The sequence below is a fragment of the Stegostoma tigrinum genome, chromosome 1, assembly GCF_030684315.1.
Source record: "Stegostoma tigrinum isolate sSteTig4 chromosome 1, sSteTig4.hap1, whole genome shotgun sequence".
NCBI lineage: Eukaryota > Metazoa > Chordata > Chondrichthyes > Orectolobiformes > Stegostomatidae > Stegostoma > Stegostoma tigrinum.
Genome location: NC_081354.1, coordinates 80,763,096 through 80,784,120, shown reverse-complemented (window position 1 = coordinate 80,784,120; position 21,025 = coordinate 80,763,096). Strand labels below are relative to the sequence as shown.

The 21,025-nt window shown below is 41.9% G+C and overlaps 1 protein-coding gene across 1 annotated transcript in view; it reads left to right on the top strand.

The window, feature by feature from the left end:
• rab28 (RAB28, member RAS oncogene family) overlaps positions 1–21,025 on the top strand; it is a 104,741-nt gene that overhangs the window by 71,152 nt on the left and 12,564 nt on the right. Inside the window, exon 6 of the mRNA XM_048541532.2 lies at positions 5,521–5,598. Within this exon, the coding sequence (XP_048397489.1) occupies positions 5,521–5,598 (78 nt within the window). The remainder of the gene's footprint in view (positions 1–5,520; positions 5,599–21,025) is intronic.

The window sequence follows — 21,025 nt, the reverse complement described above, 5'->3', positions numbered from 1 at the left end:
TGAAAATATTTTGCCTCACCATTTATAAAACATATTTTTCAAGCTGGCAAAATAAATTCTCCAAATGATTTTAGAAATTTTATCGCATCAATTAATACAAGTTGGCTTTTATGAACCTGTACTGAATTCCTGAACTGTAACTAAAGCAGTTTATTTCTTAAATAACTTTTGTGAAAACCCATAGTTAAACAAAATTATCTTTATTGTGCTAGAATTAGCTGTAGCAATGAATGATTTAGGGTTTCTTGGAGTCCCAGTTATGTTTTTATAAGCAGGTACATTAGTTAAAATTATATTTGCATGATTTTACATTTAAAAATGTTGCATGTTCTAATCACAATGCTGGTTTAATTATTCTTGATAGTGTAAAATTGAGCAAAAATCCCAATCATTTAAAATACTGGACCAAAACTTTGGACTTTTCAAAACCTTTTAGAAGTAACAAAAGGGTGGCTGGGCTGAGGGCTCTGGGAAAAACACACAGACACAGAGATGGCTGTTTGTACTCATTGGTTAGCCCGAAAAAAATCCAGTTCATACCTCGACTCTAAAAGAAAAATTAACCAGACCAAACACTCTAGACTGAAACTAACATTTACCTCAGCCCAGACATTATAGACCGTATACAGATAAGAACACATTCAACTTCCATCAATATTTATGCACAGAGATACTGGACATTCTATTTAATCAAAATACATTCACACCGACACTCAACTATGAGGAAGCCTTATTGGACACAAAAAACCATAAGTACGGTAAACTTACTGGTATCTACCACCCAAAACAGGCTTCCTCCACATCCCAAAACCTCAACCCTACCCAGGTCCTTCCCCACAATGTGCCTGCCATCATTGGCCGTGTGGCCACTGTCGGAGCAACCACGGATGATGTCACATCCTCCCTGGCCGGGTACTCCACTTCTGGGACAGCGAACGCCATCGACGTCGCTGCTGATGCCACTGCCTCCATTTCCGAGGCCAACATCATAGATACTGAGGATGCACCTACCATCACCGCTGCTGCTGCCTCCTACCCCACTCCGCCCAACGCCGATGGCGCTCCACCCACTGCCAACGCTAATGCAACTCTGCCCACCACCACCAACGCATCTCCACCCATAGCTGACGCCGACATCATTCCACCCACTACCTCCACAGCCAGCAGCTCCAGAGGAGACAGCAGCACTCAGCCCTGCCGAGTCTTCACCATCCCCCCCATACCTACACCTGAGGATGAACGGTCAGTCTTCACTAAAGGGCTCACCTTTGTCCCTCTCCATCCACACATCGACAAATACCGGTCATGTTTGGACAGAGCAGTTTTTCCGCCGCCTCTGCCAACTCTCCGACACCACCTCCTACCGTCCCCGAGATCATGACTCTACCCCTGACCACCAAATCTTCATTTTCCAAACCATCCAGAACCTCATCACTTCAGGAGACCTCCCATCCACAGCCACCAAGCTCATTGTTCTTCACCCTGTGCCTCCCGCTTCTATCTCCTTCTCAAAATCCACAAAACCTGACTGCTCTGGTCGGTTCGCAATAAACAATTGCACCTCCCAGTCGCAAACCATTTCCACTCCCCCTCCCATTCTTTAGAAGACATGTCCATCATGGGCCTCCTGCAGTGCCACAATGATGCCACCCGAAGGTTGCAGGAACAGCAACTCATATTCCGTTTGGGAACCCTGCAGCCCAATGGTATCAATGTGGACTTCACCAGCCTCAAAATCTCCCCTTCCCCCACCGCATCCCAAAACCAGCCCAGCTCTTCCCCTCCACCCACTGCATCCCAAAACCAGTCCAACCTGTCTCTGCCTCCCTAACCTGTTCTTCCTCTCACCCATCCCTTCCTCCCATCCCAAGCCGCACCTCCATCTCCTACCTACTAACCTCATCCCACCTCCTTGACCTGTCCGTCTTCCCTGGACTGACCTATCCCCTCCCTACCTCCCCACCTATACGCTCCTCTCCACCTATGTTCTTTTCTCTCCATCTTCAATCTGCCTCCCCCTCTCTCCCTATTTATTCCAGAACCCTCACCCCATCCCCCTCTCTGATGAAGGGTCTAGGCCCGAAACGTCAGCTTTTGTGCTCCTGAGATGCTGCTTGGCCTGCTGTGTTCATCCAGCCTCACATTTTGTTATCTTGGATTCCCCAGCATCTGCAGTTCCCATTATCTGCCCTGGTCGACCCGTTGTCTCCGCCTGCTTCTGCCCACCGAACTCATCTCCACCTATCTGAACTGCATTTTCTCCTCCTTGGTCCAGGAAACCCCTACCTACATCTGTGACACCACCCACGGCCTCCACTTCCTCCAGAACGTCCAATTCCCCGGTCCCCAACACCACATCTTTACCTTGGACATCCAGTCCCTATACATCTGCATTCCACGTACAGATGGCCTAAAGGCCCTCTGCTTCTTCCTGTCCCACAGGCCCGACCAGTCCCCCTCCACTGACACCCTCATTGGCTTAGCCAAACTCGTCCTCACCCTCAACAACTTCTCTTTCAATTCCTCCCACTTTCTACAGATAAAGGGGGTGGCCACGGGTACCCGCATGGGCCCAAGCTATGCCTACCTCTTTGTAGGTTACATGGAACAACCTCTCTTCCGTACCTACACTGGCCCTAAACCCCACTTCTTCCTCCGTTACATTGATGACTGTATCAGCGCCGCCTCATGCTCCCATGAGGAGCTCGTACAGTTCATCCACTTCATCAACACCTTCCACACCAACCTTAAGTTCACCTCGACCATCTCTAATACCTCTCTGTCCTTCTTGGACCGCTCTTTCTCCATCTCGGAAAACCACCTAGAAACCGATATCCATTTCAAGCCCACCAACTCCCACAGCTACCTAGAATACACCTCCTCCCACCCACCTTCTTGCAAAAATGTCATTCTCTATTCCCAATTCCTTCGCCTCTGCCGCATCTGCTCCCAGGATGAGCCATTCCACTCCCGTACACCTCAGATGTCCTCGTTTTTCAAGCACTGCATCATTCCCTCCCTCAGTAGTCGAGAACGCCGTTGACCGCATTTCCAACAACTCATCCCTCACACCCCGTCCCCGCAATAACAGCCAAAAGAGAATCTCCCTTGTCCTCTTGTACCACCCCACCAACGTCTGTGTCCAACACATCATCCTCCGACACGTTCACCATCTGCAATCCGACCCCACCACCAAAGACATTTTTCCCTCTCCACCCTTATCTGCCATCCGGAGAGACCACTCTCTCTGTGACTCCCTTGTCCGCTCCACACTCCCCTCCAGCCCCACCTCACCCCATACTTTTCCCTGCAACTGCAGGAAGTGGTACACCTGCCCCTACATCTCCCCCCTCACCCCGATCCAGGCCTCAAGAAGACCTTCCACATCAAGCAGATGTTCACCTGCATATCTGTTAATGTAGTATACTGTATCCACTGTACCCGTTGTGGTTTCCTCTACATCGGGGAAACCAAGCGGAGGTTTGCGGACCACTTTGCAGAACTCCTAAACTCGGTTCGCACTAAACAACTGCACATCCCAGTCGCGAACCATTTCAACTCCCCCTCCCATTCCTTAGATGACATGTCCATCCTGGGCCTCCTGCAGTGCCACAACGATGCCACCCGAAGGTTGCAGGAACAGCAACTCATATTCCGCTTGGGAACCCTGCAGCCCAATGGTATCAATGTGGCCTTCACAAGCTTCAAAATCTCCCCTCCACCTACCACACCCCAAAACCAGCCCACCTTTTCCCCGCGTCCCTATCCTGTCCATCCTCCCACCTATTCCCTCCTCATACCTCATGGCCCACACCCATCTCCTACCAACTAACCTCATCCTGCCCTCTTAACCTGTCCGTCCTCCCTGGACTGACCTATCTCCTCCCTACTTCCCCACCTCCACTCGCCTTTACTGGCTCCATCCCCACCTTTTTGACCGGTCTGTCTCTTCTCCACCGATCTTCTCCTCTATCCATCTTCTATGCGCCTCCCCCTCTCTCTCTCCCTATTTATTACAGAACCCCCTCCCCTCCCCATTTCTGGGCCCAAAACATTAGCCTTCCTGCTCCTCTGCTGCTTGGCCTGCTGTGTTCATCCAGCTCTACACCTTGTTATCTCAGATTCTCCAGCATCTGTAGTTCTGACTATCACTGCCTCAAAGGGAACACCATAACACAATGGCAAGTGCAGATTTGGCGTGCACAGGCCCATAGTTAGTATAATTGCAGATCCCGACCTCACCTGAGACAGCGACTTGCCCCAGGAGTTATCCCCAGAGTTACTGTCAGGAGAGGAATCCCAACATGTGTGGCTTTCCCCGAGAACTATCTGCACAGCTATCTCTGGAAAAGGGATCCCGATGGCAATCCTGAAACCTACTGACGCACGCCTGTTCCATACCAGGATAACCAACAGTGAATGATCCCGACCATCAGATCTGACAAATGATGACCTCTGAAATCACTGACCCGACCAACTCCACAAGGCCTCAGACACAAAAACAGCTCACAAAAACCACCACAAAGTAAGGAAAACCAAGTACTCACTCAATAAGGCCTCAGACACAAAAACAGCTCACAAAAACCACCACAAAGTAAGGAAAACCAAGTACTCACTCAATAAACCCACTATGCATCCTACCGCATCAGCAGATTCAACCCAGGCTGTCAACTGTCTTTATCGAAGCACTGGCCATAGCAAGTAGCAACCACCAGCTTTATTTCCAAATCATGTTTATACCCTGTGGTGAGTTTAAAATCTCAAGATCCCAAAGTATCCAACATAGATAGCAGGGAGGAGAAGGTGGGTGGATACACTGCAGGGAACCAAAAGGTATGAAGCCTGACAAACGTCCCTCTGTGATTAAAACCCTGTTGTTTAGTTCTAATAGTGTTTAACCTGTATTTGATTTAATCGTTTTTAGTTACTGTCCTCTGTATAATTGATGGTGTCAATTTCACTATTTGTTGTATTTGCCTTTATTTGTTTTAAATACATACCTTTTGCACTTTATAATCACAGAGATTCTTTTGCCCCTGAAACACCTGTCTACTGCTTTACTAATTTCACATTCCTAAATAAGGTCAGTATCAGAATCAGGGATCTGGGGGTGATTCGAACACCTAAAAATCAGCAGATTGCTGATCGCAAATGAGAACCGCTTAATAATAGTGATGATGAGTTTTACAATTTGGTATATAGTTTTACAACTGCGTACCATTTTGTGTACAATGCAATTGATAAAGTTAGAGCTTTATTTTTCCCAACCCACTCCAGAAAAATAAATGTCATTTTTTTAATTCAAGTTTTTTGCCATATTTATTATGTTTCGATTTTCATCAGTTTAGTTAGGACCTGGATAAAATACTGTATATAAAATACAACTTATGACAAACTTCAAGATGTGGGTAGATCTAGTTTGAATGTCCAATGATGAGATGAAAAAATGATTAATCTAGTTAGTTTAGTAGCTGTGTATATTTGCTTTTTTCTTATCTTTTAATGTGTTCTTTTTGGTAGGTATTCCTGTGTTTTCAGAGGTTTGCAGCTGATATAATTGGTATCAAGCTAAATAAAGCAGAGATTGAGCAATCACAGGTATTGTAAAATCACTGAATTTGATTAGTTTATATTAATTTATTAAGATGTTTTACTTTAATCAACATATTGCTGTCTCTAAGTATTTTATAGATCAATTAATGATTTAATGAATAAATAAATCAGTATGTAAATTATGGTGAAATGTTATTCCAAAATTTATTCAAGTCAAGAGTTCATTTATGAAAAAAAGAATTTCAGGCACCAGTGAATCACTTATAAACGGTTAATATCCATTTATACAGGTATTATTATAAACAAAGATATTTTTCTTCTTTTATATCCATGAATTAAATGGTGATATCACTTCTGTTTTAAATAAACAATGCATAGTTTGGAGCTAAACATTCTCATTGCCACCCAAAAACAACAAAAGATTAAGGAATATATGAGCATATGAGTAAGAAGCATAAGTAGACCATTTGACCCATTGATCCTGCTCAGCCATTTAATAAGATTGTGGCTGATTTGATTGTAACCATATATCCACATTCCTACACGTCCTAATAACCTTTTATTCCCTTGCTTACCAAGACTCAATTCACCTCTTCTGTAAAAGTATTCAAAGACTCTGCTTCCGTGAGCTTTTCAGGAAGAGAGTTCCAAAAATGTATGATCCTCCTTGAAAAGAAGGCCTCCCTTCTGTTTTAAATGGATCTTTGATGCATTTTTAAACAGTAACCCCGAGTTACCGATTTCCAAGAACAGGAAATGTCCGGTTCACATCTAGCCATCATATACTTGCATGTTCAATCTTATATATTTCAAGTGAGATAAAGTAGTAAATTGAACATAGGTTCATAAAAATCCCTTTACTTCCATATGCTTATTCTCAGAATGTAAGCACATTGCACTCATTACCAATTGTAACATGCACATTTTAATGTATTAAGATGCTTCAGGGTGAAGCAAGGTTCCTGAACTCTTCAATCTTACTCCAGAAGTTCATTTTATCTTTTATATTGTGCATTACTTCCTTTTTAGTTAGAACATAAGAAATAGGAACTGAAGTAGACTGTATATCCTCTTGAGCATGTTCATGACTAGTCTGACTCAACTTTACATTTCTGTCTGATCCTGATATCCCAATCAAGAACCTTTCCAAATCTCGAATATAATTGTGAGATAGAACGATGATAATTCTGGGGTGGAGAATTCCAAACATTTACAGCCCTCTGAAGAAATTTCTCCTTATCTCAGTCCAAAATAGTCAATCCTTTACTATATGGCTATGCTCCCATGTTCTACATACTTAAACTAGGGGGAGCAGCCTTTCTGAGACTACCCTGTCAAGCCTCTACGGAATCTGTTTCAGTAAGGTGACCTCTCATCTGAAAATCACAAAATACTCAATTTATTCAGTATCTCACCTTAGGAAAACCCTTCCATTCTAGGAGCCAATGCAATAAATCTTTTCTGAAGCAGATGCAAAGTAAGTATATCTTTCATTTGATATAGAGAGAAAAGTGTGCACAATGTTTCAATGTGGCCTCAACAAAGCACAATAAATTGTAGCAAGGCATCCTTATGAATTACACAGTATGTCAAGGCTTGTAACATGCAACAATGATAGCGACTTACATTTACGTAGTGGCTTAATATATAAAAATGCACCAAGATAGAAGTGCTGTCAAAAAAACTTTGACATTAAACCACAAACCGATATGTTATGACAGACAATTAAAAGCTTGCTCAAAGGCACGTTTTAAGGAGTGTCGAAAACAAGGGAGCGGAGAAGTGGTGGAGAGATTAGAGAAGGAATTTCTGGTCTATAGATTAGGCAGCTGAAGTTACAGCCATCAGTGGTGGGTGATTAAAATCAAAGGTGAATGAAAAGCCAAAATCGATGGAGTACAGAAGATTCTAGAGCTAGAGGAAGTCCTAGATTTGTTGGGCAAGCTCCTGAGCACATTGAATTTGAGGATGGACGTTATAAATAAAAGTATTGTCATTATTACTGAAGCAGAAACCAATGCCAGTCAGAGAGGACTAGTGAACAGGGCATGCAAGTTATATTTAAATTCTAATAGTTTGATATTTAAACACAGACTGCACTGTTACTTTGAAGTCTTCTGTATCAATTGTGAGAATTATCTCACAAACAGCAAAAGTAGAAAATCAGAAAGTAACGCTAATGTTAGGTACAATAATGATTAGCACAGATTGTAATTCAGGGCGATCACATATTTTTGCCAATGCAAGGCATGTTTTGAATAATATACATGTGGAAGTCTTCATGAAACAGAGGGACATGATGTGATAGCAGCCTTGGAGACTTGTCTGCAACGTAGACAAAGCTGAGAGCTAAATATAATAGAATTATCCTGCTGATTTCTCCAACTTGCAATTTACATTGTTAATTCTAAAAAGTGTATTAAAGCCTTTAAAATCAGAGTTCAAGTATCTATGAAATAAACTTAAGTTTGATTGGGTCTGTAGTGTTTGGGAGATTTATACCACTGGGAAATGTTTAAGCTCCGACTGCAACCAGATGCTTGTCCTGTTGGCAAATTGAGTTGCCAGACTCTAGGCATGAAACTCTGGGTCAAATCAGAGGTCATTTTTTGACTAGCTGTTCAGTTAACAAAGAATAAATGGGAAAATGTCACTGTCTGATGGTCCACCAACTGATAATGAAACTTGAAGTTTTAAGTCAGGCAGTTTCCTGAAACTTAAGTTTCAGGAAAATTAATGATCAAGAAATGATCCTGATTAGCCTGATAAAAGGGCCCGTGTGCTTTGGTTTGTTTTATGGTGTGAAATAGATTCAAGATCACAGCAAATATTTTGTTTATTCATGAATTATTTGTAAAGTAAATTGGATTACAAACTTGCAAAATAAATATCATAAGGATTGTTCAGAAATCCTGCTGGTCCTCTAATTCAAGCTAATTAAAATAGTTAAAGCTCAGTAAGAGCTTTTGATGAGTTGCAGTTCTGATTTGAAGGAGTGGCCATGCTACTCTCACCTTCAGAAACTAACCAACTGAAAACAGGCTGGTATATGCGGATGAACTGCCCAAGGGTTGTCACCTGGACTGTGTAATACTTTCAGTAGTGCAAAAGGAGACTGGATAAGAGAATACCTTGGCACCGCACATGTGCAGGGGAAAATGGGTACTAATTCCAAGGCTTAAATGTGATATGTATTAACATTGCATTAGGGGTGGGGGCCAAAACTGCCAAGGAAAATTGGGTGGCTGTTTTCAACATAGAACCATTCCAGCTGACCCCCAGGGCAGGCTGTAAAGTGCCTAAGTAGAAAATGAGGTAGTATTAATTGAGCCCGTGTTGGGCTTTATTGGAACGCAGCAGCCGGCTCAGGTTAACATGAGAGTGAGGGGTGGTTTATTGAAATGGCAAACCACTGGAAGATGGGGGTCATTCCTAGGAACAGAGACAAAACTCTCAGATTTTGGGCCTAATGGTGTTAAGCAAGAACATCTTTCCTAGGAAAAATTGAACTCTGGGCATTGAGAGGGCACAGATAGAAAATGGGCAGAAAGGTGATGGAGTTGAATTTCCGATACTGATTTACTGCTGAACTATTTGGAGATGACTGAGAAATAGTGCTGCAGGAGGATATAACTTTCTAAGCAAAATCATCTAAGGTATCTGTGCTCCTCGTGTAGAAGACCTTGCATCTTGTGATGCTGGTCTCCATGACCTGCTAGCGACCATCAAAATCAGCATGATCTTGAATGTATTCGCATTTGGTTCCTCCTAATAGTCAGCTCAAGAGCTTTGGCCTCCTTCACTGGATTCTCCCAAATCCGGGATATAATCAGTTGCACCTTCTGGCAATCAAAGCACAGTGACTGGACAGTGATATCCATTAGCAGGAAAGATGCATTCGGTCAACATCCAACAAGTTTCCAATCAAAATAAAAGTTCTCCTTTTGTCGGCAAGTTTTCCTGCTAGGTGCCACAACTGCTTTATCTTCTATTGTTTCATGCTGCCTCAATCTTCACTTCCAGCCTCTCAATGACTGGATAGATCCTAAGGGATGAGAAATTCCATGAAGATGTGCCTACTTACTCATTCTTCCACGGGAACACCAGATTTATGCACAAAAAATGATAAAAACCAATGTCACCTGTTTACCTCTGCAATCACACTTCTCTCTGTCGAAATAAGGAGCTTTGGTAAAAACTGTAAATCTGCCCCTGAGGATAACAGGCAGTGATAGCTTCCGTGGGATGTTAACGTGAGTGCCATACTTCTTCAGATCCAATATCTACCCCGCTGACCGTAAGTAGATGGAAAAATATGATGAAGGATTTCCTCAGGCGAAGGTACGAATTACAGTCAGTTTCCTACCAGTGCTAGTTTCTGTTCCCAAAACAAACCTGACTTCAGTTTCCTGCCTTCATATGGAAAATTCAGTTCTAGAAGTTTTAAATACAGAATAGTTACTGTTCAGTCCAATAACAAAATAAGAACAATTTCTTTACACAAGACAGTGATTAGAATTTGAACCCATTACTACTAGAACTGATTAATGTAAGATGTTTAGTTGCTTCCAAAAGGAAGCTAGACAAATGTGTGGAACAAATTGAGAAAATCTGAAATAAGGAAGACAGAACAGCAAGAGTGTCATGTAGAGCAAACACCAGTACAGGCCAGGTGAGCCAGGTGGCCCGACTCTGTGATGTATATTCTTTGTAATTTTTAAATATGACCCCCAGGGCAGGCTGTAAAGTGCCTAAGTAGAAAATGAGGTGGTATTCATTGAGCCCGTGTTGGGCTTTATTGGAACGCAGCAGCCGGCTCAGGTTAACATGAGAGTGAGGGGTGGTTTATTGAAATAGCAAACAACTGGAAGATGGGGGTCATTCCTAGGAACAGATCAAGGATGTTCAGCAAAACAGTCATCCAACCTTGCTATTGTAAGGGAGACAATACTGTGAATAGATTTTCTAATGCACTAGACTGAGGAAAAAGTCCAAGTGAAAGGCTGTTTCAGAGACAGTTGGAACTGCAGGTGCTGGAGAATCTGAGATAACAAGATGCAGAGCTGGATAAACACAGCAGGCCAAGCAGCATCAGAGGAGCAGGAAAACTGATGTGTCGGGCTTAGACCCTCTAGGCCCAAAATGTCAGCTTTCCTGCTCCTCTGATGCTGCTTGGCCTGCTGTGTTCATCCAGCTCTACACCTTGTTATCTCAAGTGAAAAGCTGCTTCATTAGGAAGGTATGTTTTGGGACTTGGACACTGAGAATGCAGGAGATGAATGACCAAGTGTTACACCTTTTTCAATTACATGGGAAGGTGCCCTGGAGGAGTGAGGAAGTGTTAGGAATGATGGTACAGTGGACCAGGATGTCATCAAGGAAACAGTCCCTGCAAATGCTGACAGTAGAGGGAAAGAGAGGATATGTTTGGTGGTGGCATCCTGCTGAGGTGGCAGAAATGGTGGCTGATGATCCTTTGAATGCGGAGACTGGTCAGGTAGAAAGTGAGGACAAGGGGAACCCTATCGTTGTTCAGAGAAGGAGAGGTAGTAAAGGTGAGGGCAGAAGTCTGGGAAATTGGTCAGACCAGGCTGAGGAAAATGAATATCATGGTGGAGGCACCCTGATGGAGGGTGTCATTATTTGAACAGTTGCGACAGATGTAGAAACGTACAGGAAGTAGGGTGTGAGGAAGTGTAATTATAGTAACTGTGTGAGTCAGTGCACTATTAATGAATATTGGTGAACAGCCTATCCCCAGAAATGAAAACACAGAAGTCAAGGAAGAAGAGGGAAGAATTAGAGATGGACCAGGTGAGGGTGAGAGCAAGCTGAAAATTGGAAGCAAAATTGATAAACACAAACATTTCCAATTCCACACAGGAGGAAGCAGCATTCATGTTGCAAGTAGAATCTAAGTAGGAAGGATAATTCCATATTGTCCATGAAAAAAACACAGGTATAGCTGGCACCCATGCAGGTACCCATAGTCACACCCTTGACTTGGACAAAGTGAGATGAAGAAGTTGTTCCAAGAGAACAGAGCCCTGCCAGACAAAGGAAGTTGGTGGTGGATGGAGACTGTTTAGACCTATTTTCAAGGAAGAAATGGCGAGCCTTCAGGCGATGCTGGTGGGGGATGGATGTTTTGAGAGATTGCATGCCTATGGTGAAAAAGAGATGGCTCGGGTTAGAAAACTCGAAATTTTAGAACTGATGTAAAACATCAGAAAAATCACAAATGAAACATTGAAGAGATTAAACAAGGGGGGAATAAATAGAGTCAAGGCAAGAAGAAATAATTTCAGCGGGCATGAACAGGCTGAACCAATGGGTCTGCCAGGACAGTCCTGCTGTTAGATTTTGGGAAAGAGGCAGAAGTGGACTGTGCATGGTTTGAGGACTATAAGGTAGGAAGCTGTGGAGGCATCATTTTCAGAGGAAATGAACTCTCTGACAGTTCTCACAATAACAGATTGATGTTCAGTGATGGGGTCTGAAATCACAGAGGCCTTATCCTGTCACCAAGTCATCTTTATTTACTTGTGGAAAGTCCTTGATACTGACACAGCTCCCTCAGAGCTAGTTCTCAGACTGTAAGGATGCCTGACCCTCCTGTTGTTATTTGTCAGCTCGATTGGATCAGATTAACAGCCCCAGTCAGGGAGCTCATATTCTGTGAGGTCCACCTGGCTGACCTCATTAGAGTAAAGACCAGATTACATTACAGGCTGGGGATCCAGAGGAGTTGGGTGGCAGTTTCTGAGAGTTGGCACTCAACCCCAGTCAGGTAGCAGTCAGAAGACAATGGCACCAGCTTTATCATCAGTTTTGATAGTCAAATTGAGGTTGGACCTGAGAAAATGGAGTTTGGCAAGTTCAGATGGAGACAGGTTAGTGTGAATGAGGACCATAGATAAATTAAGTCAGCTGATATCATGTCAGAAGTTGAAGAAAACAAGTGGAAGTCGAAAGATTGACGAAGAGATCCAGAAGGAGGGAGAGTTATTGGAGATGAATGAAAGGGCCTATATGATGGCAAAGGACTCCTATTGAAAGAAGTGGACAGTGGACGAAGAATTCAATGCCATGTCATACCTGAAATTGATTGAGGGGATAAAATTAAGCCCTTTGCTGAGTATAGGAATTTGTAAAGTCACTTTGATTGTGAATGTGTTGAAATTGCCACTTCAGCTACAATAGAGGAGGTGACACATTGCAGTGCTTGATAAGGGGAAAAATTTCATGATTTTGCTTCTGCTCATTGTTGATTTGAGATCTGATCAGCTCTGTTTGAAAGATCACAATTCAAATTGATAGTGATGTTCTTCCACTATTGTTCTGAAATAAAGAGCTGCTGACCTACAGTTTATCGACTCAACTGTGGAGAATTGTTTTTTGGGTAAAGTACAGAGTTGTGTTACTAATCATTTCCATTATTTGCTGTCAACCTCTGGAGAGGAAAAGAGAAAAGTGGAATTTATAACACCAGCCATGGTAATTTTTATTAAGTTTGATAATAAAAGCCATTTGAAAATCATAGAATAGTGTTTCAAGTGAAAAGTTTTCAGTTGTCTGTATATTAGTAACTCATATTCCTTTGAAAAAAATTGAAAGAACTTATTCTGAGAAAAAATAAGTATAGGCTATCTCTTATTACATTTTCTATAAAGATGTAGTTTCAGTAGATAGCAAGAAAAGTCTAGTATTTTAATGAGATGTTGATTTTTGGTATGCACAACACTGACAAGCATTTACTCCCAAAGAGATATGTTATCCAGAGGTTTGGGACCTTAGTGATAAGTTTCCCTAGCTTCCTAAAAACCCATTTGTCTTTCTGTAGGATTGTTTTAGTGGAGACATGTTGGCTGTGGAAAATGTGGGGGTGGTTCAGTGTAGTGTCATCTAACCTGACCTCTTCACACCCACAAAGGTTCTCATAAAATGCCAGAGTCAGCACCTCACTTTGGATGACAAATTACCTGGTTGTTTTATTTCAACTAAACTGTTGTCTTGGCACTGAGAATTCCATTGCCAATCAACGGTGGTGAATTTTTGTGCTAATTACTTATTAAATGATTTTCTTCCCTACCCTGTCTTGTTTAATTTGTTTCGAGCTCCATCCACTCCCCCACTACCTATGTTAATATAGTATTTCCCAGCAAAGTGGGTGGGCAGATGATCTTCTCCCAGCTCTCTGATAGTAATAGCCTTGAATTATCTGCAAAGAAACGTATGTGAAATGCCTAGGTTACATAAGATTATGTATTTTATTTGTTGCACCTTTAAAGAAGAACTTGTACTGCTTAAATGTTGTATATTACCTTGTTCCTTTGCTGTGCTTTTTACCACCAAGTTAATTACTATTTAGGTATGATTTTTTATTCCTTACTTAACATTTCCCAACGTAAAGTCTTTAAACAGAATTAAAATTGATTTTGTACTTCATAATTTAACGGTCTATTTCATCCTTACAGCAATATTATAGCTACAGGTAATCATGTTTGCAAACAATTTAAAAATAACTGCATTTTTTAGTTTAGTAAAAAGACCTTCAAATAGAAACTGAACAAATGTAATTGCTGAGATTTTGCTTTGCCTTATTTAGTGTATGATTTTGTTCTGAGAGTTGTAACTTAAAATATCGCATTCCAATTATATTAAATGCATTAGAAAATACTGATTCTACTTAGTCCGTGATTTCTCCTAAAGGGAGTAATGTTTAAATGAAACAATATTGCTGTGCTTAGCCAGAGTGCTAGGTAAATAGTAGTAGCTTAACAATGTCTAATTGTGTGTAATCTATAAAGGAAAATGTGATACTTTAATAAGATAACTTTTCTAGTGGCTGTGAAATTTGTATGTATCTCTTTGAGCATAAGCATATTTTCTTTCTTTCATTGTATTCCTTTTATTATTATTTCACTTTTGTGTACAGGGCAGATCGCTACAGTTCATCATTTTTGAAATTTATTCATCCATGAAATGTGCCCATCACTGGCTGGATCTGCATTTATTGCCCATTTCTAATTACCCAGAGGGCATTTAAGAGTCAACCGCATTGCTGTTGGTCAGAAGTCATATGTAAGCCGGGCCAGCTAAGAATGGCAGATTTCCTTCCCTAAAGGACGTAAACCAGATTGGTTTTTACAATTAACACAGGTTACCTGGATGCCGTTAGAGTAGCTTTGCTTTACAGAATTTAATTCAATTCAAATTTGGTGGTGGGGATTCAAGCCCATATCTTCAGAACATCAGCGTGGAGTTCTGGATTGCTAGTTCCACACGTAAACACTACATGACAACCTCCCCATAACTATAATGGGGTAAATTTATGAGACTAGTGTTCCATCTGTAAATAAGACAGAGAGCTACCATCATGTATTTTGACAGACTGATGAAATTTAAATAAGATCTACAGAAATGAGCTATTCCAGGTTCATAAAATCCCTGAAGTGGGGATTGAGGCCATTCAACTATTGAATCTACACTGACCCCCTGAACAGCATTCCACCCAGACCCAGCCTCCCAGCCTATACTCGTAAACCTGTTATATCACTGCTAACCCACCTAACCTGCACTTTCCATGTGATTAGGGAGCAATTTAGCATGGTCAGTCCACCTAACCTGAACATCTTTGGACTATGGGAGGAAACTGGGGCACCTGGTGGAAACCCATGCAGACAAGGGGAGAATTGCAAATTCTACACAGATAGTCACCCGGGACTTGAATCAAACTTGGGTCCCTGGCACTGTGAGACATCGATGCCCATCACTCAGCCACCATGTCACCCCATTCAGGGGCTTTTGAAATTTCTAACATAGGCTATTGACATGTCCAGCAGCATCCATGGGAAGAACAATCCCTTGGGGTCCCAGGGCTGGCAGAGCGTCAGAAATTTTAAAATGAAATTTCAATTTAGACAGGGTTGTTTTTTAAGTTGTGTGTTGGGCCTCCAAGACGAACCCTGACTGATTATTGGAAAATGCATTTGTAACATAGAAACATAGAAACATAGTAACATAGCAGATAGGAACAGTTTTGCTCAGTGGTTAGCACTGCTGTCTCATAGCGCCAGGGACCCAGGTTCAATTCCACCCTCAGGCAATTGTTTGTATGTAGTTTGCACATTCTCCCTGTGTCTGTGTGAGTTTCCTCCAGGTATTTTCTGGTTTCCTTCCATAGTCCAAAGATGTGCAGGGTGGATGTATTGGCCATGCTAAATTGCCCATAGTGGCCAGGGATGTTTCAGTTAGGTTGGTTAGACATGGGAAGTGCAGGGGTAGGGGAATGGGTCTGGCTGGGATGCTGTTCAGATGGGTGGTGTGGACTTGTCAGGCTGAATGGCCTGCTTCCACACTATACGGATTCAATGGTTCTATGAGGATCAGCAGTTGGCAATTGAACCCCTGTGATCGTATCTAACGGCTTGTGGTTTGGATTGATTTGATTCCACAAATTGTATTAAAGAAAAGATGACTGCTTCTGTTATTGACTGGCATGTTCTTAAAATTAGGTCTTGCAATTTAAATAAATATTATGGAAGTTACTTGGGGTGGATTGCATATTTTTCTGGATGAATAGATCAGGTGCTTTGTGAAAACTCAGGACAGATGACCTTGCTTGGAAGACAGTGACATTTTTTTGTGATCACATGGACAGGGAAGGTTTGATTAATTCAGACTTTTCGATAACAAGAGGTGAAATGATCAACTGAAACCTTAGCAGAGCACTCGTTAGCTAATTGTCATCCTCAAGATCTGTTTTTTTTATAATACTCAACTCCCACCATTCTAAAACTATTTTCTAGTTTTATGTTTATATCATTTCACCTGACAGAATAATACACCAAGCATCATTCATGTTGACATGGCTTCATTTTGAAGTGAATATGATGTGTTTTGAACAGATTTACATTACTCGTTAGTGGATGAAATTACTATTGTACACTAACAAATACATACTTGTCCACTGTGAACCATTAAAAGTCAACATTTTTCCTTTATACAAAAACTTACGTTTTAATAATAATCAGCTGCTTGTATTTTTTTGTTGCAGACACTCTGCTGCCTAAAGCAGTGTGTGATGCCTGGAGGGAATTAATCTCATCCTCAATTCAAATTTTTGTTTACATTTAGCAACTAACCAAAATTTACTGTTTTAAAATGTTGCTATTGTTTAAAAGAGTAAGATAAGTTCATATGAGCATATAAAATAGGAGCAGAAGTCAACAAATCAGTCTTTTAAGCCTTTTCTGCCTTTCAAGCAAACCGTGGTTGATTGGTATGCTTCAAACTCCATATTCCCATCTACCCCATATTCATTAATTTTGACTAACAAGAATCTATCCATTTCTGTCTTTAACATATTCAATTATCCCACTATTAGAGCCTTCTGAGGCAGAGTTCTAAAGTCACTCAGCTCCCAAAGAAAAAAATTCTCCTCTCTGTCCTGAAAGGACAAGCTTGCTGCAGTGTTCCAGCGAAGCCCAACGCAAGCTGAAAGAACAACACCTCATTTTCCGCTTGGGGACCAAGATGGGTGCGAATTCCTGGAATCTCATTTGTCTAATGAATTCCTCTGTGTCTGCCGTGAGACCAACGGGGCCTGATTCAAGGCCTGTTCTTAGCTGGGAACTTTGATCCCTTCTGGTTGAAGGGTGTGGTCAGCTAATTTGACAGTGGATTTTCCCATGGTGGTACCCCTTTCATCTGTGGTAACAGGGGAGGCTTGGTAGTTGCTGCTGGGGATGTGTAGTCCCTCCAGCTTCATGCTCTTGGTGTGCATGTGGGTACTGTAGTTCCATTGCCTCATCTGTTTTGCAGTGTCTCGTAACTATACTGCTGTATCTTGGGCACAAGCTGAGAATATGGGCTTTTATCTCGATTTCAAGATTGTGGCGCTTGCTGTAGAGTTGGTGTATGAGATGATTGGCGAGTTTGCGAGAGGTGTGATGGCAAAGTCTGTCAGTGTAATCAGCGTTGTAGGTTGACTTGAGTGGGTTTGTAATCTGTAGTCCTCTCTGGATCTTTTGCACTTTCTTGCATTTTTGTAGAAACTTGATGTCAGTGTCAGCATGTGCAATCTTCTTGGAGATCCTCTCCACTTTGAGCTGGCAGTTGGTGTCGTAGATGGTAGCCATGATGTGCAGATCCTGGTGTAGGACCGGTGTGGACAAGGTCACAAATCACACTGCACCCGTTTTAGAACATATAAAACATTATAGCACAGTACAGGCCCTTCGGCGCTCAATGTTGTGCTGGCCTGTCATACCGATCTGAAGCCCATCTAACCAACACTATTCCATGTACGTCCATATGCTTGTCCAATGACTACTTAAATGTACCTAAAGTTGGCGAATCTACTACCATTGCAGGCAAAGCGTTCCATTCCCTTACTACTCTCTGAATAAAGAAACTACCTCTGATATCTGTCCTATATCTTTCACCCCTCAATTTAAAGCTATGCCCCCTCGTGCTCACCGTCACCATCCTAGGAAAAAGGCTCTCCCTATCCACCCTATCTAACCCTCTGATTATTTTATATGCTTCAATTAAGTCACCTCTCAACCTTCTTCTCTCTAACGAAAAGAGCCTCAAGTCCCTCAGCCTTTCCTCGTAAGACCGTTTTAGTCCAACAGGTTTATTTGAAAACACATCAAACCAGCAGACAATGGACAGCCATTGTCAAACAGAATAGAAAGACTACTGCAAGGAAGTGAACCAACAATTGAACAACCAAGAACACTATAAGACAACTACCTGCTGATCTGACCAAAGAACACACCCGTCAACCAAACAGACTGGTCAAGACTTTTGATCCAGCCCTGCAGAGCACCCTACAAATCCATCCTGCATATTTCCTGTATAGGGGACTTGTATGGCCTTCCAAAGATACACAATACGAACACACCTGGATGTCCCATTGTATCAAGAAATGGGACCCTGTGTGAGAACATCTTTAGCTATGTTGAGGGCATATTGAAACCCATTCTACAGGGAGCTCCCAGCTTCTGTCATGATACTACAGATTTCTTATAGAAACTCAACACCCATGGACCAGTTGAATGAGGAACATTCCTCATCATAATGGATGTTTCAGCACTCTACATCAGCATCTCCAACGACAATGACATTGTTGCAACCCCCTCAGTACCCATTACTAGCAACTGCCAATTTCCAGACACCATCCTACAACTCATCCAATTCATTCTTGAAAACGACGTTGTCACTTTCGACAACCAGCTCTTCATCTAGTCACGGAACAGCCATGGGGACCAGATTTGCTCCCCAGTATGCCGGCTTTTTCATGCACAGGTTCGAGCACGATTTCTTTGTCGCACAGAACCTCCAACCAATGCTATATACCAGATGTGTTGATGACATTTTCTTCCTTTAGACTCATGGTGAGAAATCACTGAAACAACTGCTTAGTGATATCAACAAGTTTCAACTCGCCAAGAGACTTCCTATGGACTATCTAGTATCAGTTTCATTCTTGAACACATGCAGCTCTATCAAATACAGACACCTCTGTACCTCACTCTACCGGAAATTACACGATACTACATTTCTCTAGTTTCTACTCTAAGCATATTAAAACAGCCATCCCCTGCAGACAAGCCCAACACATATACCATCACACATGGGAACACCACCCAACACCTGCCCAACAGATACTTATGTGACTCGGCCAATGTTGTCTACCTCATACACTGGGCAAGGAAGCCCTGATGCATAGTACGTAGGCAAAACCGTGCAGATGCTGTGACAATGGATGAATGGACACAGCACAGCAATCGCCAGACAGGAATGCCCTCTCCCAGTGGAGAAGCACTTCAGCAGCCAAGGACATCTGGCAGACTTTGGGAAACACAACAATGTAGAATCGCCAAGCAGATGCTGGTAGCAAAGTTCAGTATTGATGAGAACGCCTCACCCGGGATCTTGGAGTTATGTTACAGTACAGGTGACCCCACCACAGTATACACTCTTGCACACATGCATACGTACACTCACAGTCACTTACTCACACTCACGCACACACACTCTCACCGATCATCTCTCATTCATCCACTGTCTCTCAAGCACACGCACACATGCACACTCACTCTCATTCTCTCTCTCGCACACCCTCTCTCTCTCTCTCTTTCCCACACACAGACTCTTTCTGTGTGTCTCTCTCTCTCTCTCTCTCTCTCTCTCTCTCTCTCTCTCTCTCTCTCTCTTCACTGACACGCACACACTCACCCCCCCCCCCCCCCCCCCCCCAACACTCTCACACGCACACGACACTCACACACGGGACACACACATGCGAATCTATCGGACGAATTTGTATTTGCAGATACATTCTACTTTGTTCGAAAGCAAACAATTTATAGATAGTCAATATGGTGTTTTATAAATTCCTACTTTAGAAATAAAACCAGTCTGACTCCAAACTAAAACACAAACAGATTCTAAACAAGGTCTCAGACCTGGCATGCATTGTCTGACCTAAAATGTCACCTATTATTTACAGTGATAAAACCTTTAACTCTCTCAGGACAGTGACTTCAAAGGAATTTGGGGATTTACATATACATTTTAATCACTTAAACCCTTTTACATGATTAATGATTTAACAGCTTCTTAGGTTTATTTAGAACATCCTCATCAGTAGTGTGACCCTTTGATCTTTTACTTATAAATTCTGCGTTTGATACTATCCTCTCTTACTAACAGCTGAAGAAGGAATAAGACTCTGAAAGCTTATGTTTTCAATTAAACCTGTTAGACTATAACCTAGTGTGGTGTGATTTCTAGCTGTTATAGAGACATGGCTGCAAGGAGACCAAAGCAGAGAGCTGAGTATTCAAAGATACATGATATCCAGGAAATACGGAAGTTGGGGAAAGGTGGTGTTGTAGTTCTGTTAAGAAGGCACTAACATTATAGTATGAGATGACCTTTGTTCTAAAATTCAAGATGCAGCATGAGCTTGGGTAGAACCAAGAAACACCAAAGGGCAAAATTCTTTGGTATGAGTTGCTTATAAGCCACCATGTATATGTAATGTAAATCACAGTATAAATAGACACATTAGAGCTGTATGTAACAAGCATAACACAACAGTCATGGGGGATTTCAAATTACATATAGGCTGGGTAAACCTAATCAGTACAAATGTTGTCAAGGGTAAGGCTGTTTAATATTGTCACTCATAGGGTGGTAATCGTTAAAAATCTTTGCTAAATTGTTAAATAAGCTCAAGATTGAGATTGATAGATTTTTACATATTAAAAACACTCAGAGTTATATGGATAATGCAAGAAAATTATGTTGTAAGAGAAAATCAGCCATGGCGTCATTAAATGACAGAATGCCTCAATAGGCTGAATGACCTAATCTCTGTTTCTTGTGTTCTGATGATTTTTGTGTTTAACAACCCAGTGTGAATCAAATGTAAGTGAAATGGGCACAATTCTCT